Source organism: Terrapene carolina, unplaced genomic scaffold (assembly GCF_002925995.2).
Source record: "Terrapene carolina triunguis isolate 2854851 unplaced genomic scaffold, T_m_triunguis-2.0 Scaffold247, whole genome shotgun sequence".
Taxonomy (NCBI): Eukaryota; Metazoa; Chordata; order Testudines; family Emydidae; genus Terrapene; species Terrapene triunguis.
In genome coordinates this window covers 16,631,482-16,658,976 of record NW_020664598.1, presented here as the reverse complement: position 1 = coordinate 16,658,976, position 27,495 = coordinate 16,631,482, and the positions used below count along the sequence as shown (strand labels likewise).

Below are 27,495 nucleotides of genomic sequence, written 5' to 3'. Positions count from 1 at the left end.
TTTGGGCATAAGCTTTCGTGGGCTAGAACCCACTTCTAGCCCATGAAAGCTTATGCCCAAATAAATGTGTTAGTCTCTAAGGTGCCACAAGGACTCCTCGTGTTTTTGCTGATACAGACTAACACGGCTACCATTCTGAAACATATATATGTAAATACACAAAAACACAAACATTATCTCCCCATATGTCTTTAAGGGCTGGTCTACACTAGGCGGGGATCGATCCAAGATACGCAACTTCGCGTAGCTGAAGTCGAAGTATCTTGGATCGAATTACCTGGGGTCCAGACGGTGCGGGATTGATGGCCACGGCTCCCCCGTCGACTGCGCTACCGCTGCTCGCTCTGGTGGAGTTCCGGAGTCGACGGTGAGCGCGTTCGGGGATCGATATATCGCGTCTTAATGAGACGCGATATATCGATCCCGGATAAATCGATTGCTACCCGCCGATACGGCGGGTAGTGAAGACGTACCCTAAGGGTTGAATCTGAGTCATTTATATCTGAGTCATGGCCCTTTCTGGCCATGTGTCACACCATGGAAGGGCATTGTTGGGGCCACTGTAATCAAGGGATCACTTATCAAGATCAAATGCCTTTTATTGGCATATAGAGTTTTCCTATATGTTTAAAGTAAAAACAATAAAATATGGATGACACTATTGCAGACTGATCTATTTGGAATTAGGCTCCACATGTCTGTTAGAGTTAACCAGAACCATGAGTAACATCACATAGTGATGTGCATCAGTGTTTAAAAATTTCACTGCATGAATTATAGAAGGCAGTGTTGGTTAAAGGTAGTGGCATTGAAGTATTCAAAAGGGGTTGTGTAGTATTTTGTGTGCACAGACAGTCATTAAAAGTCAGTGTGTTTTTAAAATTTCACTGCAGATCATATGTATCAGTGCATTTTTTTTGTTCTGCTCTGCTGAAAATGTCCCCTCTCTTTTCACTCCCCCAAAAATCTAAGGAATTTTATATTTAAGTCGCTCTTTCCAAATGCTCAAATGATACAGCAAGTCATTGTCCCCTGTTTCGAAGCACTGTATGTCTAAATAAAAATTGCTACTCCAAACAATATACTGTAGGCAAACATTCAAGAAAAAAAAAAATTTGTCTGAAAAAATGGGAGATTGTGAGATTTTTCTAATCGTGACTCTGTTGTAGCATAACCTTGAGCATGAAAATTCAGTTGTGTAATCTGCTGTTCAAGAAAAGTAGAGTGGTCCCTATGGCAACCCCGCATCACATGATCTCTGTTTCTGAGACCATACTGCAGGAAAGGCATTTCTTGAAAGAAGAGTTATATTATAAATATAGATATTAAAATGATTTCTTCTGTCTTATAGTATTTTTGCCAGGAGAGTATTTTTTCCTTTATGAAGTACACTTTTCTGTTTTGTAGGGAAACTTTTGTTTATTTGTTCTGGTGCTCTGCTGTACAAAATCAGATATACCATCTTTGTGGTGATGCAGCCTTTTAAATACATGTCTTCAAGGGGGAAACAGCAGTTCTGTTCCTCACATGGATGCTAAAGGGGCAGACCCCCCATCTGCTCCCCCTCTCCTGCCAGGAACACATGCTCCCCACAACTCTAGATCTCCTCCCACCCACCCACGGGGGAAGATTTGATAAAAATCCATTTCCTGTTCAAAGGAGGATCCATTTCCCATGCTCTCCTAAGACAGTTGTTATTTTGACCTTTGCATGGATTTTTGCAAATTTTGGAGAGTCAGTTAAGGCCGGATGGGCCACGTTAGCTGAGTGGGGAAATATTATGTGGTGGTGGGGAACAAGCTCGATCTCTTAACTGGTCATCTCCAAACATTCTAATGTTTGGGTTTTTTAAAGGTGAAGAAGTTTTTTAAGTGTAATTATGTTTTGGGGTGCTAGCTGGACTCCATTAAAAGATTATTTCAGCCATAATTCTTTTATAATGGCATTTTTTGTTTGTGAATATTAATAGGGTATTCATGCTGAAGTTTATTCAACAGGGGAAGTGATCTGCTGGGGCCATGGACATAAATGGAACCCTGCTGGCAGAGTAGAATTTGAATTCCTATTTATTGCCTGGACGAGCAGCAGCTGATCTAATCCACTGCCAACTGCTGCTGCCCACCTGAGCCCCAGATCTGATCCCTAACCCACCCACTCAATCTGCTGCTCCTTCCTGTATCCCTAGACCTGATACGAGACGCCTGCCCTCTCTACTCCTTCTGAGTGAGTGGCAGAGGGTTTGAGCATCATTCCTGTGAAACAGTGTGACAGACAGAGGAACACACATGGAGAGAGCATAGTAATAGACTGAAGCCTTTTAAAAAACAATCTTAATTTCCACATGCCACAGCAGACGATATGGTGGGAGGGGGTCAGAAAAAGCGGTCTAGTGCTGAAGGAAGGGAGAAGGGGTCTTGGCTCCCAGCCCACCTTCTTGCTGGCCATCACAGCTGAGCCTGTGTTGGGAGTGGGTGTTGGTGATGGTAACTGACTGGTGGTATGGGCCAATATCAGCTTACTTCCATTCCAGAAGAAAATTGTGACTCCGAGGATGGAGCACAAGTCCCACTGAAAGTCAGTAGAATTTGTGCTTCTAAATCACTGAGGTGTATTTAAAACTCCCATTCTGAGCCACAATGCCTCTTGGAGCCCCGCTTACCCACCACCCACGTCATTTTAGCGCTTAACTTTTTTCCACCACAATATCTTGCGAGGCTTAATTAATGTGTGTAAAGTGTTTGGAGACTTTGGGTGAAAGGCCCTATAGGTATGCATATTATTATTATTTCTTTAATCAGAAATGTCTATCTTTTTATCCCATGATTGCATGTTGTATGGAATATTTAACAGAGGAAAAGTACCACAGCTACAACAGGTAGTTACCTCCTGTAAAAGGGAATAGTTTCCACCACTGTGGACTTCAAGGAGACGTGTAGCACTTTGGTGATTCAGCAGCCTCAAAAGCCAATCATAGCCTTTGACTTGACTGTTTTGTGGATGTGCTTAACCTTTTAGAACACTGGTTGTCAACAAACCATAGAAACAATGGGCCGTACGTTTCTGAGAGATTATAGCATACTTTGGGTAGTGGTGTAGATCAAGTGACTTTAATTGCCCTGCAATGAATTGTCAAGAATGTCTTATTGCTGTTATGAAAATAAGTTTATGATGTATAGAAAATTAAGGATAACAGTCAGAAAACTGCTTTTATTAGGTCATCGGTGACATGCATGTGAGGTCACAAACAACCAGTAAAAAAAACTTCTAGTATGTCCAAACTTCTATAGCCAATTTATGATGATTTCCTATACAGCAGTGAGAAGTGTGTTTGTCTAAATTGGTTTTAATAACATACATCTTTATTAAGCCTTATGTTTAAATAATAACTGCGCAGTTATACTGTTTTACAAGGCAGTTGTGCAGTTGCAGAGCATGTATTCTCTGAGGTCTAAGGCCAACTAATTTTATCCCAACAAGGAAACTGCATCATTGGCATATGAAAGCAAAGCAATCAGTTCTGTTGCTAGTGTTATCCTGCAAGTGTTTGTGTTGTTGAATCTAGTAGTTACATTTTTTTTGTAAATTTCCCATTGGGGATGTAGTTAGAAGTCAAAGTTTCTTTATCTCTTCTTGGGTAAACTGAAGAGGAGAACTGGAGAAGGGAGATACAAGATCTGTCGGATCCCAGTGAGTAAGAATTTAAATCTGAGATATCGTGGGTATTACAGCCATTTGTATTTCAAATTGATCTAATTTCCAGGATGCTGACATCATTCTAGTGGCCCTGTCAAATAGATTTATTAAAACACACATAAACATCAAACTGCTTCTATCAGCGAGAGGTGTCAGAGATGACTGTAAGCCAGCCAACATTGCGGCAGTATGTGTTTTCCACATAGCTTGAACAATCAAATGCAGTCCTGTTTGTTAAAGCTCTGCAGAAAGCAGATATTACTGAAGCTATGTCTGGCTTACAGTGATTTTATTTGCAATTAAAATTGCTAAAATCACTTGAAAGAAGAGCACAATGTCTATATAGATTGAGTAAGAATTTTCCAAACACTGTGTTCCTGCTTTCTAACTGAAGGATAAAAGTCATAGACTTAAATGGTTTCATCATTCAGTTAGCGAGAATTCAGAGGTTTATTGTGAGTCAGACATTTTGAGAGAGAAAATAAAATGGTGGACTGGATGTTTATTTCCTGTTGATAGTGCTATTAGGGCTAAATTCATCTCTGTTACACAGTTGTAAATCCATAGTAACTCCATACACTTCAGCAGAGTTACTGTGGGGTGACACTTAAATAGGATTTTGCCCTTAGTACAGAAATGGTAGGATTTTGTTATTTAAATACATCTTTTTTTTATTTTGTGGTGAATTCAAACAATTTTTGTAATGAAATTTCTAACATAGTGGGTGCATATTTTAGTATTTTTAAAAAAGCATGTAGGAAGCATTTGATGCTGCTGAGAATGAGTGATACTATCCCATTCTAGTTATCCATAGAGCAGTTTGACTATCAGGATAATTGGACTGCATCTAGAAAGAGTTCTGACTGGAAAAGAGGCTCTTCATTTAATAGAATTAAAGCTGTTTCACTCCAGCAACTGACTAATGCCATGACATAATGCCTTGGCCCACTGTTAGCTTTAGAAATCCCTGTTTAAAGCCATATCAAGTCAGACTCATTTTTCATTTTCAAAGCATTTTATAAACATTAACTATATCACCTGGGCAATATAGTCGTACCTCAAAACCTGCCAAAGACCAAATATGAGATGCAACATGGGTCAAAGTCCCAGAATGAGTGAGACAAGGAGAACTGTGGTGTAGAAACTCAAACTATTGAGTGATTGATTTCTTTGACATTTCTGTACAAAATGAGTTTCATCATTCAACTATTCTGATGTAAATAATATACAATTAGAATAGTGAGAGAATGTCAGGTTGTTGTAAGACTAAAATGTAGATGTAAAATAAGTGAGGGATAGATAAGGGGTATGATCAGATGTGAATTATTGTTTAGCTCCAACACTGAAGTGTTGGGAGAAGTAGGAGAATGGTAATGGGAAACAAAGCTTTTGTTTACAGTTCACCATTTCAAATTCTGCTAAGAGTGAGCTAGAGTGTCTGAAAGTTACCACCTGACAGCTTTTGTGTAAAATGAGCAAGTGTCCACATCACAAAACCCTACTCACTACAATTTGCCTCACTGGCTCCCTTATTGGAAGTCGGGTCAAGGACTGAATGGGCCTAAACACCAAACAACCTCCTGATCCCTAAAAATGGCATATACCTTTTGAACAATTAATACTGGCTAATAATTGATAGCATCTCATCACACAATCTATGCAATATTGGGTACTGAATGAAGATATTCCTGCTCTTGTCATATTGTTTTGTGTAATACTTTGCTTTAGGTAGAATTTATTATTTATGACCCCCTTCATGTTATGTAAATTATCAGTTTAATTTGCCCACATAACAATTGTGCTCAAAATTAGGGGTGGTCCTAAACCAAAATCCTAGAGCTAAACTCATGAGCTGAATCTGAAATCTGAAAAGTTTTCATGGGCCGCACCAGTACTCTGGATCCAAATTCTCCTGTTGAACTTGAGAGTCTGAAATCCAGATCTGAATCCAAATTTTCTCAGAGTGGTGGTGGGGTGGGGGGGGGGGCAAGGTTGAGATTAGGCCTTTCCTAGAGATGAGTTTGAGCTGTGAACTTGATACAAATCTTGGTCGATGGTTTAGAGTTGGGGTGTTGGTTCAGGCCCATCTCTGCTTTGCTCTGTTTGGTTCTTAGAATACTTCACTAGGCTTCTATTCCATTTGTTTCTCCAGGTGTGATGAGTACGTCACACAGTTGGACGAGATGCAAAGGCAGTTGGCAGCTGCAGAGGATGAGAAGAAGACCTTAAACTCTCTATTGCGGATGGCTATCCAGCAAAAACTTGCCCTCACCCAGCGACTGGAGGATTTAGAGTTCGATCATGAGCAGTCCCGACGCAGCAAAGGCAAGCTTGGAAAGAGCAAGGACAGCCGCTCTAAAGTAAGTGAGGAAGCATCAGCCACCGTGCCAACCATAGACACTTTCCTCCTGCATAGTCAGGGCCCACAGCAACCAAACTTACTGGTCAGCAGTGGCACTCAGAGGAAAAGGTATGCATGCGGTGATCTTTATAGTACAGTGCAGTGGCCAGACTTTAGTTAAAGTCATTCACTGAATTGTAAACAGATTATTATTATTATTATTTATTATTTTGGTTGGGGAGAAGGGAGAGGGGTGGATAAAAATAGTGGCTGATCGAAACTCAAAGCCTGGCTAAATGTGTTTCTGATTCCATCTACCCATAATGTTATCTCCTCCTTTTTACTATAGTTTTAGACTATATTCTGTCAGTGTTTCAGTGCACCTTGTATGTCCTTTTAAAATGAGTTAAGGTTTTGCACACAGCAAAATAACCTCCAGAAATTAAAAAAAAGCTATGCTCTGTGAGCATGTCAATGCTTTTTTTTTTTCAAAATAAACCAACAAAGTCTTTCTGATATGCTATAGTGCTTGCCTCTGTCTCCTCATGAATGGGAGAAGGATATGGATGTGTTCACTCGGATGAACTTTTCTGCATATTCAAAGGGAATGACTGCTGTTTATAACCTAAAGCAGATGTTCTGGTTGTTCAAGCCGTGAATTCTCATGTTGTCTTCTGACTGTCATGCCAAAGCTGTGTAGTTGTGGAGATGTCAATGGTTCTGACAATGAAAAGGACTCCATTAGAGAAGTGTCCTGGATGTTCATTCCCTTTCCCGGTACTTTCTGGTCACAATGCAAAGGATAAGAAAATGTTCAGGGAGCCCACTAAATGCTGAATATAATGATCAGAGGGTGGGAAGGAGGGTGGAGAATAAATAAATAAACCTCATCTCCTCCTCAACTATGAAAAAGAATTTCCGACACAGGCAACATGCCATGTTGTGGAAATGATAGGAGGTGGCAACACTAGCTGGTTTTACCTGTTAAACAAATTAGCATGCTGTTGTCATTCATGAGGCATTTAAAGATAATTAAAGTAAAACTCTTTTGTTTCCATATGTATTTTTCTTGGATCTCCTGCAAGACTATTCTCACCTTCCCCTTGTGATCAGAGCCATCCCAGGACTTCAGGGACCTACCTACAGAATATATTAAGAGCCCCCTTTGATCCCACCTCCACAGAATCATTTCTTCTGAGGGGCCCCCCTTCCATGAGTGAACTCATCCATGAGTACCGTCTCAGCAAGGAAAAAAGGTTAACCGTGGCCATACCAGGTAAACATTTTTTCCTTGGGTGCATGTGGTGCAAAGTGATTAGCAGAATAGGGGACCCCAAAACTGCACACACAATGTAATTTGGGCACCTTCTGTCAACTTTAAAATCAAAATGTCCTCTCCTATGTAATCTGTTGCAGCTGCTGGCAGAACGTCAGCTCCCACATGTACAAAAACTGGTTCTAGATGGTGTGGGACAAGTTAATCCATTGTGTAAGTGGACACAACTCACATTGGCATCCACAGGAGTTGCACCCAGTTACACCAGGCCTGAATTTGGTCCAGTGCCTCTTTTGTTAGCCAGTGATGAAAATACAAACTGAAAGTGAGAGAGGAATTAGGAGTTCAAAAACACTCACTATAGCATATAATGGCTGGAAATAGGCAAAGGCCAACAGTAGTATCTGTGCCCTGCTTGTGCTTGGCTACTTAATGGAGTTTTTTAAAGATTTATTTTAAAATCTATTTTATTTTAAAGCTCCCAAAAGATTTATTTTATGTAAATTGATTCATGGGGTCCATCTTGCCAGGAAGCTTTCCTGGTTCCTAAGGTCATGTCATCGTACTCTTCATGGTGGGCAAACTAATAATTGCTATTTTTTCCTCAGAAATCAGAAAGCAGTGAGGATGGTCTGTGACTGAGCAGTGTTTTTAGCCTATTAACATGCACACTTTTGATTGTCAATAGATATGTTTAACTGTTTGCTTTGAAGCTTGCCAAGCAGAAGAAGCCCAGACAGAAAATGTAAGAGGTAAAGACCAGACTGGTGGCATCCTCTGAAATAAATAAAATACCTGCTATAAGAAAACAGCATAATATATCAGAATACGCTATATCTCCCTTAGTGAAAGCAATACCACAGCAGGCTTAAAGTAGTGTGATTCAAATGACACTGGCTCATATACCAGATGCAGAACTGTAGGAAGCCTGAACAAAGCAGACACCCATAAGATTCTACTGTCAAAAAATTGAATGGCTGACTGATGAAGGCAGCAGCTAAGAAATGACAGCCTTGCACAGCAAATCATGTCTATCACCAGGAATTCCTTTCAAATATTCCCATTGCATTGCTCTAAGAGCACCATATGGGGTTACTTAGAATAAACAATCAGTCCTTACCTGATAGAAGTGATTATTTCAATAGGAGCATATTGAAGCAGTTGTGTCAATATTTCTCATAATTTGGAGGAAAGGGTAGTAAGACGAGATCATGTGTGTCTATAACTACCCTCTAGACAGGAATCTGTTAAACAAATACTGTTGGTATTTGTTGTTTCTTCCTCCTCTTAGAATGGGGTCATGATCACCATTTCTGGGAGCCACTTACACACCCCTAAAGAAACTGATCTTGCATTATTTGCATACCCAGAACTCCCAATTTGAAATCAATCGGAGGTATGGGTGCACTCAAACATTGCAAAAGTAGATTTTTGTAAAGGAGTTTCTTTTGTTAATGTAGAATTTACAAGATTCATAGATTTTAAGGCCAGAAGGGGCCATTACAATAATCTCATCTGACCTTCTGCATAGTAGAGGCCAAATAACTTGTTGGTACTTGAAAAGCAGAAGTGTTCCATTGATAATAAATGCCTTTAGTCAAACAGTGCACTGTAGGTGCACCAGCATATCCTCAAAGACGATTAGGTTCTTAAGACAGTGTTATATATTCATGTATTCCTTTTCCTTCTCAAGGTAAAATACCCCTAAAATGGTTTCATGGGTGTGGTTTATTGGCCTTTTATGCTTTCATATGGCCTACATCTCGAGTAAACCTATTATAGTTGTTTGTTCAAATGAATGTTCTACTGAGCACGTAATCCTGATGAAGGCAGATAGTTTTTGCCTTCCTCATTTTACTTTACATTTCCTCATTTTACTTTACAATTGAGTATGTTGATCAAAGTTTTATATCAGCTTCAGGTTTAAAGATTACCCTGGGCCTATTTTAGAATAGGGATTGCGAATGACAGTGGGAAATTGACTAACATTGTTCTTATTGCAGCAGGCTTAGTTGTATTTTCTTGTTCCCCAAAGCAGAAAGCATAAACACCTTAATCCATTGTCCATTTTTACGGGAATTTTGTAAGCTCTTTGTGTCAGGAACTGGGTATTTCTCCATGCATTGTACTGAATCGGGCACAACATTTGGTGCTCAACAAATAGCAATACCTCTTCATCGTGTGGATTGTCAGATAACAATGGCATCCAAACCCAAACTACACAACAGGATGAAATACAAAGATTCTAGCAGCCATTTTCATTTAAATGAGAAATCACAAGTAGAATTAGCAATAGAATTCAAGAGTGATGATACAGAATTAAAACATCCACAGCCATCCCAAAGCAGTTGGCAACCTTTCTTCAGCAAACTTTTCCTGTGCTCTTCTTACCCAACTCCTATGACACAGTCCCAAGAAGACTCCATAACCCATCGCTCCCACTTCGACTCCTTTAGTGTTTTATACATTTCTTCTTTGAATCTCCACTTCAAAGAAACGAGCCTTCTGGTCCAGTAGGACTGTCTGGCGGTCACTTTGGTGCCCATCAAGTTCACTATTTTTTTTTAACAAGTGTCCCTATTGATATGGTTTGTTCTCTTCATCTACAATTTAACCCCCCTATGTTTAATCTTATAAATGAACATCCTTCTACTTATTATAGTGCTTACAGGTAGTGAACACCAAGGTAAGGTTGACATGTGCCTCCCACTCTAACCCCTCCATAACCCCCCCCCACTTCCTCAAACATATAGCCCTTGGGCTGAAATTGTCCATCCTCGGTCTGAGTTCTGAGATGGATTTTTCACTGAAGTTTGAGAAAAATTGGTCCAGGTATCTTCAAGTTATGCAAGAGTGAAAAAAAATGGCTAAAGGTAGGAACTTCAAACTTGTATTGTTTTAATGTCCTCGGTGAGGAAAGAAAAATACTATTGGTTCAGTAATTTTTTTAAGTTATGGATATTTAAAATCAGCATTTCCTTCATAAGACAATTTCACCCTATGACATTTAGACTTCTCTAGTCATTCTTTAATCTCCAGTGTGTTAGAATTAGAGATGTATTTGATGAGGAAGACTAAGGACTAAAATAAGTGAACTTGGTGTGGAAAGATATCAGTTATGCCTCCCTATCTGTGATCAGCTCCCCATGCACCTGTTTTTACATTCCCATCTGTGTTGTTCATTTGTTCCTTGATGCTGCCCTTCTTTTAGATCTCCTGCTTGGCACATCCCCTGGCTATCTTTAGCCATGCCACATTCCTGGACACTGCTCCCTACTTTTAGGAAAGTGCTGGCGCTTCTAGCCTTTTGGCAGAGGAGAAGTTGGGTTGGTATCTGCGGTAAGGGGCTCCAGTAAAGAATGGCTGAGTTAAAGAATTCTCAGGAAAGAATTCTTGATTCCTTCTTGATCCCAGTTGACTCCAATGTGCAACTAAATCAGCACATATAGACCCTTCTGATTTCAGATTATTGCCGTATGATCCATCTGGGCTCCTTTATTGTGCTAATGGATTCTAATCACAATTGCTGAAGAACACCTATCAGTTCACTTACAAAACATCTTGTTTGACTTCCTCAGGGTAATATGTGTTTAGCTGTACTGTGATCTTGCTGCACACTACACTGGGATCTCAGTTTACGGATCACATCTAGGATTGAGATTTGTTCCCTATCCCCCGCTTACTTTATCAATAAGCTTTTTGATGCCGATAAAGATTACTTCTCCACTAGGCTGAGCCAACCAGGATGTGCACTGTGCAACTGCAGCCCTCTTTGTTGTGTGTGGTTGTTTTCCTATTTACATGAGAAAATGAGAGCAAAAAGGAAGCAAAAGGCCCTATAACATCATTTATTCCTTCTAAAGGAGTCTCGGTAATGAATTTGAAGCTGAATTTGACAACCTCACAGCATGCAACATTGTATCACCAATGACCTTTTGTTTTCAGTTGTATCTGAACTCCTTCCCCTCTAATTTTCATGCACAGACCCTGTAGATGTGATGAGATGGTCTTTAATATTTCACTACCCCAAATTTGATAGAGGCCATGTTTCTGTTGTCCTTTCTTGACTTTGTCAGTGAAGGGAAGGGGAAAAGGTCCAAGGTTGGTCCTCAGCTCTCTTTCTTTGTCACATCCGTTATTTTGACATAAAAGTTCTATGTTATTTGTAGCAATCTGAGTTTAAAATGATACATTTCGCTCCATTGAGCTTCTTGGAGTTGGAGAGAAAAGCTTTAGATAATGGTTTCATAGGAGGCTTTTGAGCATGCTGTAGAAAAATGAATGCCTGCAGTTTATTCTCCATAAAACGTTTGACCCACCGTACAGTAGTTGGTACTAAACTGTTCTGTATTACTCTCTTTGATGTTCAATCTTACTGCTATTAAGAGGTCACCCACAATATTTTTTGGGACATACAGATCTCCGCCTTTCTTCTGCAGGCTACTGAATCAAACTATTGCAGGTTTTACATTTGTGCATTGTTATATTTCTATTTACCAACAGTAGACTTTAAATATGTAAAAATACCGTACAGGATACGTGTTGAAGTGTTTCAGATTTGTCAAGAGGAGAAATCACCCAGTTTTTTCTGATAGAAAAGTACTATTGAATGGATAATTATGTTTGTGCTCTAGAACTCTATCTAATCGGTTTGAAAAACAAACACAAAAGAAACCCTGTAGAAGTGACATTTCTCTCTGAAATTCAGAGACCAGCTGAGGCCAGATCCCCAGCTTATGTAAATCAGTGTAGTTCCATTGGAGCTATCCTCATTTACACAAGCTGTTGATTTGGCGCTATAGGTTTTAGATTTCATTACTATTAATGACGAATTAATTGATTAATTACTATACAGCCTTTGCATAAAGAATAACGTAGTGACCTGGGAAGGGTTTTTGTTTAAATAAAAAACTGTTTGAAGGGTTTTAAATCACAAAGAGGTTGAATCCTCTAAGGTAGTGAGTGTCTCGAAGGGGCTCAGCATGTTCAAATCTCATTAGCATCAGGGGAGATGGACGGCACTGAGCATCTGTCAGCAGGTGCCTAGTACCTTGCTAGATCAGCTCACAAGTGATGAAAAATTCACATGGCTTTTATTTTTTCATTTCCAGTTGTATGTTGTTGGTTTGGGTTTTTTAAAGCATGGGGAGTCTGGGGTGGGGGATAGGGCTCATCGGGGGGGTCTGGATTTGGGAGGATGGGGCTTGGCATGCGGGGCTCTTCGGGGTGGTCCAAGTGCAGGATGGCTGGGGCTCATCAGGGTGGGGGGTTGATGGAACTGCTTAATGGGGGAGCCCCAGCTGCAACTGCTGTCGAGGGGATGCCGCATGATGAGTTCCCACTCCCCCCCCTCCTCTATCCCCTTCTCTTCCCCATCCCATCCCCCTTCCCCACTGCCCCCTGCCTCTATCCCTCTCCCCTCACTCCCACATCCACTTCCCTGCCCTATCCCACCCCCTTCCTTCCCCATTGCCTCTTCCTATCACCACCCTGTCCCCATTTTCCCCGCCACCCTTGCCCTGCCCCACTATGGGCACTCACTGTTGTACAGAAAACAGGCACCCTCCTCCAGCCGGGCAGCTCTGTGCCCACAGAAATGCAAGAGGCAGTGGCATGTGACTCCGTGTGCCTCTCCACACCTCGCCTCTGGTGTGTGTGGGGGAATACCCCCTCAAACTATGCCCATGGGCATCCACTCCTGCAGCATGGCTTCCTTTTGCTTCCCCATCACTTTCTGCAGGGGGACATGTTTTCTGCACGCATGAAGTGGCGCAAAATTCCCCCAGGAGTAAATAATTATAGCTAGGGCTGTCAGATAATTAAAAGAATTAATCATGATTAATCGTGTGATTAAAAAATTAATCACAGATTTAATCGCACTGTTAAACAACAATAGAATACCATTTATGTAAATATTTTGGATGTTTTCTACATTTTCAAATATATTGATTTCAATTATAACACAGAATACAACGTATACAGGGCTCACTTTATATTATTTTTTATTACAAATATTTGCACTGTAAAAATGATAAAAGAAATAGTATTTTTCTGTTCAGCTCATACAAGTAGTGTAGTGAAATCTCTTTATTGTGAAAGTGCAACTTACAAATGTAGAATTATTTTTTTCCATAACTGCACTCAAAAACAAAACAATGTAAAACTTAAGAAGCTACAAGTCCATTCAATCCTACTTCTTGTTCAGCCAATCGCTAAGACAAACAAGTTTGTTTACATTTATGTGAACTAATGCTGCCCGCTTCTTATTTACTATGCCACTTCAAAGTGAGAACAGGCGTTCACATGGCACTCTTGTAGCCGGCATTGCAAGGTATTTACATGCTAGATATGCTAAACATTCATATGCCTCTTCATGCTTCGACCACCATTCCAGAGGACAAGCTTCCAAGTTGATGACAGGTTCTGCTTGATAATGATCCAAAGCAGTGTGAACTGATGCACATTCATTTTCATCAGTTGAGTCAGATGATATCTTTTTTTGGTGGTTTGGGTTCTGTAGTTTCCAAATCAGAGTGTTGCTCTTTCAATAATTCTGACAGCATGTTCCAGACCTCGTCCCACTCAGATTTTGGAAGGCACTTCATATTCTTAAATCTTGGGTCGAGTGCTATCTTTAGAAATCTCATATTGATACCTTCTTTGCGTTTTGTCAAATCTGCAATGAAAGTGTTCTTAAATCGAACAATATATGTGGGGTGGTCATCTGAAACTGCCATAACAAGAAATATATGTCAGAATGTGGGTAAAACCACAGAGCAGGAGACATACAATTCTCCCCCAAGGAGTTCAGTCACATATTTAATTAACGCATTATTTTTTTCACGAGCATCATCAGCGTGGAAGCATGTCCTCTGGAATGGTGGACAAAGCATGAAGGGGCATACGAATGTTTAGCATATCTGGCATGTAAATACCTTGCAACGCGGGCTACAAAAGTGTTTTGGTTTTGAGTGCAGTTATGTAACAAACAAAAAAATCTACATTTGTAAGTTGCACTTTAACGAAAAAGATATTGCATTATGGTATTTGCATGAGGTGAATTGAAAAATATTATTTCTTTTGTTTCTTTTTTACTGTGCAAACATTTGTAATAAAAATAATATTATGTGAGCACTGTACTCTTTGTATTCTGTGTTGTAATTTAAATCAATATATTTGAAAATGTAGAAAAACATCCAAAAATATTTATAATAAATGTAAATTGGTATTCTATTATTGCTTAACAGTGTGATTAAAACTGCAATTAATCATGATTAATTTTTTTGTTTGGGTTAATTTGTTTTGAGTTAATCGCTTAAGTTAACTGCAATTATGTGACAGCCCTAATAGCCAGTGTAACTTACACCTTTGAAAGAGAAGAAAAAGTTGTTGTTTTTTTAACTGTTTGGTTTCTATCTTCTTTTTTCTGATGCTATTAATCTTCAAGCTTTGGAGTGATACAGGTTATAACTTCTAATTTTAGCGGCTAATAAGCACTTCAGCTTTGCTTTGCAGTTAAGAACAAAATCTACAAAACTGTTCCTAACTTTATAAACTCCAGTACCATAAGTATCCCTTAAATTCCTAAACTTTGATTTGTTCTAACATCTCTTTCTTTTGGGACAGCAGGACTGTTAGAAACCTATACAACTAGGAAAGCATAATTTTTAAAAAGAAAGTGATCCAAGGCCATTGATGAAAGTTCTTAGCTCAGGTACTAATTTTGCAGTTAGCCTGCTTTTCAAAAGTATATCATCAGCCTATTCAACCAAGCCCTAATAATGCCTCACTTGTCTCCTAGAACGAGGTTGATTGTAGACTTGGACATTTTTTAAAAAATCCTTTCTTCTCCTTGTCTTAAATTAAATATTTTGGGTCAGTGGAATACATTCAGAAAAGAGAAGTCATATGGACAGAAAATGACAATTCCTTCTATGCTAGTTACGTGTTGACGAAGCGTTTGATTCTGTAACAGGGCTTCTGGACTCAGAATTTTATTGTGTGTAAGATACAATTTTATGTATCCATCGTGATAAATAATTAACTTTTTTGTTTAACTTATCCACAAATATATAGATAAAAATTCAACAGTAGAACATAATCCTACTTTTCAAAGGAATCTGTCAAAATTAATTCATTCAAAATTTTAACATACCTTAAAAATACTGGGCTAGATTCACCAGTAGGCTCTGGTTGCTTTCTACGGGGATGAAAAGCAGCCATAAACTTGGCTTAACCAGCCAGATCAGATCAATTTGTGGCTGCTCTATGTAATTGAAGCAACACGAAGCAGCTGGAGCATGCTGATGAATCTGGTCCAACATTTTAAAAATATTGTCCTAACTCTGGAAATCCTCCAACTTCACAAAACTGAGGTCAACTACAAATTACTCTCCTGGGTGCGTCATGAGCAAGAGGGTCTTGGTCTGAGTTTCTCTGTGATCCCCTGAATATGCATAAAATGTATTTGTATGCGCAGTGAATGCGTTCATGTTTATGGTCTGAATTCATATACGCAAGTTGCCTTATCTATTTTTATACGCAGACAGGATATTGACATTTACAGGATTCCTGCAACATTAGTTTAATGTGTCTAACACTGTTTATGGAAATTATTTTAATCAATTTTTTCAGGGTCATGAACTGTAACTAAACCAGGTGCTACATACAAAAAGGATAATTTAGACATCTTTAATTTAATGTTATTACCTGTGTCCACTTTTTGTTCTGTGTTTCTCTGTTTTCTATTATTTTTGTAATGAACCATTTGTGTGTGTAAAAAGAACAGGAGTCCTTGTGGCACCTTAGAGACTAACACATTTATTTGAGCATAAGCTTTCGTAGGCTACAGCCCACTTCTTCAGATGCATAGAATGGAACATATAGTAAGGAGATATATACATACAGAACATGAAAAGGTGGAAGTAGCCATATCAACTCTAAGAGGCTAATTAATTGATGAGTTCATCTTAATTGATTAGCCTCTTAGAGTTTATATGGCTACTTCCACCTTTTCATGTTATGTGTGTATATATATCTCCTTACTATATGTTCCATTCTATGCATCTGAAGAAGTGGGTTTTAGCCCACGAAAGCTTATGCTCAAATAAATTTGTTAGTCTCTAAGGTGCCACAAGTACTCCTGTTCTTTCTGCGGATACAGACTAACATGGCTACCCCTCTGAAACCTGTCATTTGTGTGTGTGTAATTTGTTTTCATCGTTTAATGTGTGGGGTTAGAGCACACATATAGAAATATCTATATATCCTTGCTATTAGGGTCTACATGTTCTACATCTGATATGCTCACTTAACTAAGCTTAATGAGCATTATGCATTTACATCACTCCTACTGTGGTACATTGTCCTTGTGAAAGCTACTACAAAACTGAAGAGAAGTATCATTGCCAAGGACTTTAGCTGGCTGTAACTGATCAAGAAATCAGCTGGCTAAATGTACTTTTACCTCTTGGTGCCACTGTGAATAGGACCACTTTGCTTTATGCTTTTTCTGTGTTATGTTTAGCTTCCTAATTACCACAGACAAGACCGATGGCATACATTTCATGCTGATCAATATCATTTAACTATTATGATGACATGAATTTACTGCTGTGCCACTGGTTGTATTTGCTTCTCTTTGTATTTTCTCATTACGTTTTTAAAGTGCGTTTAAAAAAACCCTCCTTATGAAGTTATGTTGCCAGCTACAAAACAAAATTAAATAAAGAAATAAAGGATTGCAGTGAAGTCCATGTCTTAAGGCTGAATATTATCAAGAGGTTATTGACTTTTTTCCATGTGTATAAAAATTGTTACCTGGTTATTAGATTGAATTTGTCTCATTTAAATAACAAATTTTAGCAACTTCTGTTGGAAGTTCTTGATTAGAATCCATTAGACTTTAGGCTGTTTCCAACCAAGTATATAGGCAGGTAACACATCACACCTTTAAAAAATGTATTACCAGTACTCTGTTACTTTCCATAAAAAGATTGTGTTCCTGAAGCTACCACCCTCAATTATCTGAAACAATCATTGACACTTCTTCAAAATTCCTTTAACAAATACTGTCTGTCTTTATGTTCTGTGAAAAGGTTTAATGTGGTTTCATGAGTTACTGATTTTGATCACCAACAATACCTGAATATTAATTATTGTGCTAGTCATCTGAAAACGTAAGATGGTACAGAAGTGAGTCTCTGCTTGTTTAAGTTAGTGAAGCAGGGACTTTTTTATCTCTGTTGCGAGCTATTCCTTGGGAGGTCATCATCTAATCTCACCAGTAACTTCTGTCATCAAAATGAACATATTCATTAGTGTAGATATATTGCTGTTTTGGGCTGTGACGGTTGCCAACTGTGCCTTTAGAGCCTGTTCCAAAGCCTACCAAAATCCCATTCACCTTGACTTCAGCAGGCTTGGATCAGATCTTACTTGTACCCTGACATGGTACAAATTGTACCATAGCCTTGGCCATGTTTGCAGGCCAGAATGACCTTTGAAATGTATCCATCAGTCTTAAACTGAAAATTGATAACCTAGACAACAGTATCACAAGTGATATGTTTATAAGCCTTTTCCTTTTTGCTTTTGAAGCCTCTAAATGATACACCACATTTTTAATATAAGTGTGTACACTGTAGATGCTTGGATCTATAGAAATGCTATTTCTGTGAAATGTATAACACCGTTAACATAATAGCTTTTTAAGCTTCTGTCCATTCCCATTTCTGCTAATTTACTAACCCCTATTTAGCTTTTCATTAGATTTAGTGAGGAATGATTTAAAAAATATCCCACAAATTATATTCATTATAAAAATGCAAAAGCATGACATACAATAAAAAAGTGTCAAACGGTCAAGAAATTTCTTAATATTGTTTTTTGTATCTGGAAAAAATGCACGTTACAATGTTACAATAAGCCATTGTAACATACAAATGCATGTTACAATAAGCCACAATGAGGCAAAGCTGAAGGTTAAAGTTGGCATACAGCTTTGCTTGCATTACTTTGATCTGATTGTCATTCACGTGACCAATGGAGTCCATGGAAAGACCACGGGGAGACTTTAATTGGGACTGGCAGGTAATCCAGGTGTCAGAAGAAAGTACTGAATAAAACTAACTAAAAAATTATGAAAAATCAGCTGTCTGGTCTCCTGCTATGGGACAGCATGTTAAAAGGTGGGGAGAGAAGACCGAGAGAGGTATAGAGAATTGAGAAGTGGAACAGACTGGGGATGGACCAGCACGGCTTTTTAAAAAAGATTATTTTGAATGATGCTTTCAGATAGGTGAAAATGTTTCTACAGTGTTGGGCAATGGGTACAAGATTTTGATAAAATACAGATATAAAAAAGAATATAAGAACATACGACTGGTAGGGACCAACTGGGTTATTGAGTCCAGTCCCCTGCTATCACAGGCAACCCAAGGCAGGAAATATAATTAAAGAATTTAAATTTTCCACTGTTAAAAGAAAAATAGCAAGAGGCCAGTGCAGATAAGACAGCATCAGCATCTCCAGCACTAGCATATCTCTTTGCCTTCCTTTGATATTATGATCATTCTCAGGGTTAGATTTTTCAGCTGATATAAAATCATCTGGCCCTTAAGCTTGTGTAGCTGGGATAGGTTTGGCTCCCAACTTCTGGTTTACTTAATCTTTGTTTCCCCCTGAGCCTTTCTTTACTAAATGAGAGGCCTGCACCTTCTCACCTTCATTCCTAAATCTTGGGTGAAAATTGGGTCCTTCTGTGCCACTTCTGCTGCCTCCCCTTGGACTTTTCCTATTGCTTAAATTTCTGTTCCCTGCATAAATAACTCTAATGCAACCTGTCCCTTTCTTTGAACATTACCTGTACATTAAGTTTCAAAACCTGCCCCAGCCTACACTGAGAGAGGGAGCAGTGACTGCTCAGTGAGTCATCTGCTAAAGGAATCTAGCTTCCTGGAGCAGGATTCAAAGCAGTGGGGCACATTTCATTTCTGCTCAAAGCAGGAGCACTAAGAACATAAGAACAGCCTTATTGGGTCAGACCAAAGGTCCATCTAGCCCAGTATCCTGTCTTCCGACAGTGACCAATGCCAGGTGCTTCAGAGGGAATGAACAGAACAGGTAATCATCAAGTGAAACTAATAGGCAGCAGGTTTAAAACAAGCAAAAGGAAATATTTCTTCACACAACACACAGTCAACCTGTGGATCTCCTTGCCAGAGGATGTTGTGAAGGTCAAGACTATAACAGGGTTCAAAAAAGAGCTAGATAAATTCATGGAGGATGGGTCCATCAATGGCTATTAGCCAGGATGGGCAGGGATAGTGTCCCTACCTCTGTTTCCCAGAAGCTGGGAATGGGCAACAGGGGATGGATCATTTGATGATTACCTCTTCTGTTCATTCCCTCTGGGGCACCTGGCATTGGCCATTATCGGAAGATTTCTTTCTTGAGTGGTAACACCTAATTTAGACCCCATCATTTCATATGTATAGTTGGGATGATGTTTTCCAATGTGAGTTACTTTGCATTTATCAACATTTAATTTTATCTGCCTTTTTGTTGGCCAGTCACCCAGTTTTGTGAGATCACTTTGTAACTCTTCACAGTCTGCTTTGCACTTAACTATCTTGAGTAGTTTTGTATCATCTGCAAATTTTGCCCCTTTTTTCCAGATCATTTATGAATATGTTGGACAGTACTGGTCCCAGTACAGACCCCTGGGGGACACCACTATTTACCTCTCTTTATTCTGAAAACTGACCTTTTATTCCTGCCCTTTGTTTCTGATCTTTTAACCAGTTACTGAGCCATGAGAGGACCTTCCCTCTTATCCCATGACAGCTTACTTTGCTTAAGGGCCTTTGGTGAGGGACCTTGTCAAAGGCTTTCTGAAAATCTAAGTATACTATATCCACTGGATTCCCCTTGTCCATGTGCTTGTTGACCCCCTTAAAGAATTCTATTAGATTGGTGAGGTATGATTTCCCTTTACGAAAACCATGTTGATCCTTTCCCCAACAAATTGTATTCATCTATGTATCTGATAATTCCGTTTTTTAGTATAGTTTCAACCAATCTGCCCAATACTGAAGCTAGGCTTACCAGCCTGTAATTGCCGGGATCGCCTCTGGAGCTTTTTTAAAAAGATGGCGTCACATTAGCTATCCTCCAGTCATCATTAAATGATAGGTTACATACCGCAGTTAGTAGTTCTGCAATTTCACATTTTAGTTCCTTCAGAACTCTTGGGTGAATACCATCTGGTCCTGGTGACTTATTACTGTTTAATTTATCAATTATCACTGTTGCATCTGGATAACAGTTGCTGCTTATAGGATAATGCTTGCTAGCTGGATGGCTGCATCTCCTAACCTATAAACCATGCCACCACCGGAACATGTCTTCTGGTGCTCTTGAGTGGGTTGAAGCATCCTTGCCTGTTTCTTACATAATGGGAGAAAAGAGGAAATGGCCCCACCCCTTGTGCATAAATTCAGCAGAGGTCAGGATTTAGCAAAATCTACATGATTTCCTACAGTTTTCTATGCATTGCAGGGCTAAAATATCTGAAATTCTGTGTTTGCAAAATTCTCCATTGCGCTGGGAAATTACCTGGCTAAATGCTAACAGGAAGAGAAAAACTGTAGTTGTAATGTTGCTTAGATGAAAGAGATCAGTAATAGTGTAGCCAGGGAAGCCTGAGATATTCCAGGAAGCAATTTAAACAAACTGATCCATAAAGCCATATATCTTTATGGCCAAACCAAAGTATAGCACTAAATTATTATTGTTAACAGTGCTTTATCACATTGTTCTGTGGTAGTCAGTAATACAGATGGCATCTTTCTAAATGCTTTTCTTTATCCCAGTAATGACATATTCTAGCCAGTCCAATAAACCAATCACCAGATCTTGCTGATAAGAAGCCTTTAGTTTATCTAATGCTTTCCTTCCATGCTTGTTATGAGACTGCATCTTTTGTACATACTTCAGCAGTAAACACTTATTGAAACAGGCATTGGGGAGTGATGAAATATACACCTTTGGAAGTTTCCCTGCATTGCTGATCTTAACCCAATCAGTTCTGTGTGTGTTTCTAAACCTTTGCTATAGTAGAGAATTAAAAGCATCTGATCAGAGCTAGCCCAGACATGCCCAGGAGCTGTGCAGGGGCATGTGAATACCCGTTCAGAGGTCAGTTTTTGCAATCCCTGGGTCAATGTGACCTGGGCGAACTGCAGAAGCAGGATGTTCAGTTATGCAGAATAAGGGAATACGTCTTGTCACTCCCATATTCCTTTCCACCTGTCCCTAGAATCATTCTTTCTGCTACTATCCCCTGCTCTCACTTAGCCCCAGCCTGCACAAGGCCAGTCACAAATCCTCACAAATGGAACAATGGGATAGGATGCAATATGTTGGTCCGAAATCACAGTCATGAGCTCATCCCCCAAAGATGCTTCACCTGGGATATTGAGGAGTGAGCAGGTCTACTGGCCAGCCCCCCCCCCCACACACACACACACAACGAACTGTGGAGGCAGTCAGCCTAGCCAGCTAGCCAAACAATGGGTGGGTGGGCAAAACAGGCAGATGAGCCTCTTCCCCAAGGAAAACGCAGCACACGGGCGGCACAAAGCTATGTGTGAGGTAGAGGCGTGGGTGGCCTGGGAGTGGAGAGGGATTAGACTTCCCCAAGCTCCCCCCTGCAAGAAGAAAAACTGGGGGCAGCAGCATGGTGACCACGTCCTAATTTTCTAAGCTCTCCCTTCTTCTTTTCCCCTCTTGGGGCATGAAAAAAATAAGTTAAGTTCAGGTTCTAATATGGGTGAACTTTTGGTGGGTGAAGAGCATTTATTTTATCTGATACGGTTAATTTATCTGTACACTGTAATATCTTGGTTCATTAACTTCTACCTGTGAAGGCATAAAATGCTACCCATACAGAAGGTGCTGCTCCTCCATGTTTTGGGGTGTGTAAAATCTCTGAGCCGGTGGATCTGGGGAGAAGGGAATGGGCCAAGTACTGAAGAATTTAGGTCACCTTCTGCTTCAGTTTTTCTTTCAGCACATTGTAAATAGAAAGGCTTCTTCTGAGATTTTTTTAAGGTTAGGTACAGTGCTTGTGAAGGCATCAGATTGATATTCCTTGAATCTAGAGTCTGTCCATCCAAAGAACAGGTGCAGTATGCACAACAGTAATACAGACTTTTGCACACACTGCCCTAGCAACAGGCCTCAATCTTGATCAGGAAGGGGCACCTGTGGGGTTGAGAGAGTATATTAATTTCCATGCCTGTTCAGTTTCTTGTCCTCTGGAATGGCCAACAAAGATGGCTGCTGTGAGGTAGACATCCTTCCAGTAGGAATTGGACTGAGCTGAGATAATCAACTCCTACACAGACCACAAACAGCCATCAGATGATAGCTACTTTTGGTTACTATTAACCTGCATCAGACTCAGTCCAGGTGAAAGGTCCCCTCTCCCATTGTCAATCCCCTGAGCCATCCCATTGACATCTTAGCTCCTCTTAATGCAATGTGCTTATGTCATTATCTGTATGTTTAAATGTGGGAGTTCAGCAGCCTGTTCACATCTATTAACAATTTAATCCCTTCTTCAAATCAGCTTTGGGAAGATAAAAAATAAACTATGAAATAATAATTCATTTTTTGTTGAAAAACTCCATCATATATAAGGGAACTAGGGGAAAACTAGATCATAGAATCATAGAATATCAGGGTTGGAAGGGACCTAAGGAGGTCATCTAGTCCAACCCCCTGCTCAAAGCAGGACCAATCCCCAACTAAATCATACCAGCCAGGGCTTTGTCAAGCCAGACCTTAAAAACTTCTAAGGATGGAGATTCCACCACCTCCCTAGGTAACCCATTCCAGTGCTTCACCACCCTTCTAGTGAAAAAGTTTTTCCTAATATCCAACCTAAACCTCCCCCACTGCAACTTCAGACCATTACTCCTTGTTCTGTCATCTGCGAAAACTGAGAACAGCCTAGCTCCATCCTCTTTGGAACCCCCTTTCAGGTAGTTGAAAGCAGCTATCAAATCCCCTCTCATTCTTCTCTTCTGCAGACTAAATAATCCCAGTTCCCTCAGCCTCGCCTCATAAGTCATGTGCTCCAGCCCCCTAATCATTTTTGTTGCCCTCCGCTGGACTCTTTCCAATTTTTCCACATCCTTCTTGTAGTGTGGGGCCCAAAACTGGACACAGTACTCCAGATGAGGCCTCACCAATGCCGAATAGAGGGGAATGATCACGTCCCTTGATCTGCTGGCAGTGCTCCTACTTATACAGCCCAAAATGCCGTTAGCCTTCTTGGCAACAAGGGCACACTGTCGACTCATATCCAGCTTCTCATCCACTGTAGCCCTTAGGTCCTTTTCTGCAGAACTGCTGCCTAGCCACTCAGTCCCTAGTCTGTAACAGTGAATGGGATTCTTCCGTCCTAAGTGCAGGACTCTGCACTTGTCCTTGTTGAACCTCATCAGATTTCTTTTGGCCCAGTCCTCTAATTTGTCTAGGTCCCTCTGTATGCTATCCCTACCCTCCAGCATATCTACCACTCCACCCAGTTTAGTGTCATCTGCAAACTTGCTGAGGGTGCAATCCACACCATCCTCCAGATCATTAATTAAGCTATTGAACAAAACCGGCCCCAGGACCGACCCTTGGGGCACTCCGCTTGATACCAGCTGCCAACTAGACATGGAGCCATTGATCACTACCCATTGAGCCCGACGATCTAGCCAGCTAGATACTCAAGTAAAAACTGTTGAAGGGTGATTTTCTGCAGATAACATATTTAACATAAGTGTAATCTCCAGCATTGACACAATGTTAATGAAGGATCATTGCAAGACTTGCCACACAACATCACAGTAAGTCAACCTTACTGCACTAAATCAAATAGTAGATTTGGTGCTATCTAGTGCTTATCAGCCTTGTACCCGGAAGAAATACTATACACACTGGTGTGCTTCTACTGTACCACAGTCACTGCTTCCACTAAATTACTGATCAGCAAGCCCTGGCCCATGCATCTGTTTGTTAACATGTTTGTAATAAGGTCTGGCACCCATCAACTATTGTGCTTTCCTCTGTGACCATATTGGCTGGTTTCCTTAGAGCATTGTTTGGGGACCGTTACCAGCAGATTGACAGAAGTGATTATTCCCCTCTATTCGGCACTCGTGAGGCCACATCTGGAGTACTGTGTCCAGTTTTGGGCCCCACACTACAGAAAGGATATGGACAAATTGGAGAGAGTCCAGCAGAGGGCAACGCAAATGATTATGGGGCTGGGGCACATGACTTATGAGGAGAGGCTGAGGGAACTGGGCTTATTTAGTCTGCAGAAAAGAAGAGTGAGGGGGGATTTGATAGCAGTCTTCAACTACCTGAAGAGGGGTTCCAGAGAGTATGGAGCTAGTCTGTTCTCAGTGGTGGCAGATGACAGAACAAGGAGCAAATGGTCTCAAGTTGCAGTGGGGGAGGTTTATATTGGATATTAGGAAAAACTATTTCACTAGGAGGGTGGTGAAGCAGTGGAGGCAAAAGACATATCTGGCTTCAAGCCTAAGCTTGATAAGTTTATGGAAGGGATGGTATGATGGGATAGCCTAATTTTGGCAATTAATTGATCTTTGACTATTAGCGGCAAATATGCCCAATGGCCTGTGATGGGACACTAAAGTGGGTGGGATCTGAGTTACTACAGAGAATTCTTTCCTGGGTGTCTGGCTGGTGAGTCTTGCCTACATGCTCAGGGGTTAGCTGATCACCATATTTGGGGTCGGGAAGGAATTTTCCTCCAGGGCAGATTGGCAGAGGCCCTGGGTTTTTTTCGCCTTCCTCTGCAACATGGGACACGGGTCACTTGCTGGAGGATTCTCTGCACCTTGAAGTCTTTAAACCACAAGTTGAGGACTTCAGTAGCTCAGACATAGGTCAGGGGTTTGTTACAGGAGTGGGTGGGTGAGATTCTGTGGCCTACATTGTGCAGGAGGTCAGAGTAGAAGTTCATGATGGTTCCTTCTGACCTTAAAGTCTATGAGTGTATGAGCACTGGAATGGGTTACCTAGGGAGGTGGTGGAATCTCCATCCTTAGAGGTTTTTAAGGCCCAGCTTGACAAAGCCCCGTCTGGGATGATTTAGTTGGGGTTGGTCTTGCTTTGAGCAGGGGGTTGAACTAGATGACCTCCTGAGGTCTCTTCCAACCCTAATCTTCTATGATTCTATGAGTGAGTAGGCTCTTCTCATCTTTTAACTGTTATTTCTCTCATGCTGCCTTCTCTCTGAGGTAGCCAACAGCAATCATCCCAATTGAAATCACCACATCAAATTCCACTTTTAATAAAAGCAGTGTTTCTTTGGCATAAGTTAGGAAATCAAGAGAAAAATCACAAATTTAACTGATGGTAGGAAATAAACTTAAATTGTCACATACCGAGACAAAAGCAGCACTAAGCTGTCCCAAACCTTGTGTTACAAAGAATGGAAATATTACCTATAACATAGATGAAAAAATATTTTTCTCATCTTAAAGGCTGTTAAGATTTCTCCCACCTTTTCAGCTTAGAGTTTCAGAATATCTTGGGAGTTTGTCTCATATCAGCAAGGTGAGTGTTCTCTCTTCCAAGCTGCTGTTCTTCTTGACATATCACACTGGCCTTTGACTTTGGAAATGAAGTATTTACCCAAATCAGAAACTTAGAGTAGAGGGAACAAATTGTTTCAGTACATTTTGCAGAGCAATACACTGCATTTCTGCCTATTGCACAGCTAGGTTGCAGTGTTCAGAAGAAAGGGGGGGTTGTTTTTAAGAAAAGGCTTTCTTGCTCACTACTCTTGATTCATTCTGTTAGCCAGGGGTTACATTAAATCAACTTAGTCGTTGTTTTTGAAATCCCAGGAAAGAGAATAATTCATTCTCAGGTAAACAGAGACTGCTCCTGTTTTCAGGTAAACTGTCAATAGCACATCTCAGCAGAACACATTATCAAGTTCTTGCAAGATTTATGCAGCAAGTGCAATTGACATTGAGTGGCATGACAGTAGGGGGGTGGGTACTATGAAAATCTGAGCTTAGGAAGCGAGACTTTTTTGCAAGTTCTGCAAAATGAAGGGATCCTTCCGTCTCCAGGGTGAGTTTTACATAAAACACTAAAACGTCAACTTCAGATTTTGCAATAAGAAATTCATTTTCTTCCTTTCAGGGATTGATCCTGCAAATCTTTATTCACACATTTGGCTTTCCTAATGTGAATAGTCCCTTTAAAATATTTTTTATATTTAGTGTTTGGCTCTTAATTTTTACCCGTGAGATTTTATAGAAACATTTCATGAATTTTGAGTTACTATAATCAGAAGACAGCAAAAGGTGTATACAATACACCAGTCACTTATTTGCAGCACCACTCATGCTCTTCTTGATGCTTTTCTTGGTCTTGGATCCCTTGCTATTCTTGTTCCTTGATAATACCAAGTCACTCTTTATATAAACAGCTTGTTTCGTATATCCAATGACAGAATGTACAAAGGGAGTTCCATTATGCTGATTCTATAGTCGCATGTAAAATTTTCACTGAGGACATTGCTGACAGCAGCAAAAATGCATGCCCATTTCTCAGACATTAAAAACACAGCCACACATGATAATGTTGATTGGATTCACCTATTTTATGGTCCAAAAGGCTGAACACACCTGTGACACTAGGTGTGGCGCTTAGCCAGAGCTGGGCTCCTATGGGAGGCTTGTTCTTTATTCCTTCAGGACGCAGTGCTCCCAGTTAGTGTTTTCAGCAACGCCAAGCACTCTTTTCAAAGCAAGATAATCTATTAGTTACCTAGCATTCAGAATGTGAAAGTCCTGAGGTTAGTGTAGAGCAGGGGTTCCCAAACTTGGTTCATGGCTTGTTCAGGATAAGCCTCTGGCGGGCCGCGAGACGCTTTGTTTACCTGAGTGTCTGCAGGTCCAGCCGCTCGCAGCTCCCAGTGGCCGCAGTTTGCCGTTCACGGCCAATACGAGCTGCGGGAAGCAGTGGCCCGGCCCGCACCGCTTACTGCAGCTCCCATTGGCCGGGAACGGTGAACTGCGGCCACTGGGAGCTGCGAGCGGCCGTACCTGCGGATGCTCAGGTAAACAAAGCGTCTCGCAGC

General features: G+C 40.4%; 1 protein-coding gene across 2 annotated transcripts in view; it reads left to right on the top strand.

The window, feature by feature from the left end:
* Positions 1 to 27,495, top strand: part of BICD1 (BICD cargo adaptor 1) — a 277,073-nt gene that overhangs the window by 235,410 nt on the left and 14,168 nt on the right. Inside the window, exons 7-8 of one of the 2 annotated variants that reach the window (XM_026657536.1) lie at positions 5,846 to 6,163; positions 7,120 to 7,310. In XM_026657536.1, the coding sequence (XP_026513321.1) occupies positions 5,846 to 6,163; positions 7,120 to 7,310 (509 nt within the window). The remainder of the gene's footprint in view (positions 1 to 5,845; positions 6,164 to 7,119; positions 7,311 to 27,495) is intronic. The other variant, XM_026657537.1, reaches the window with a different exon arrangement.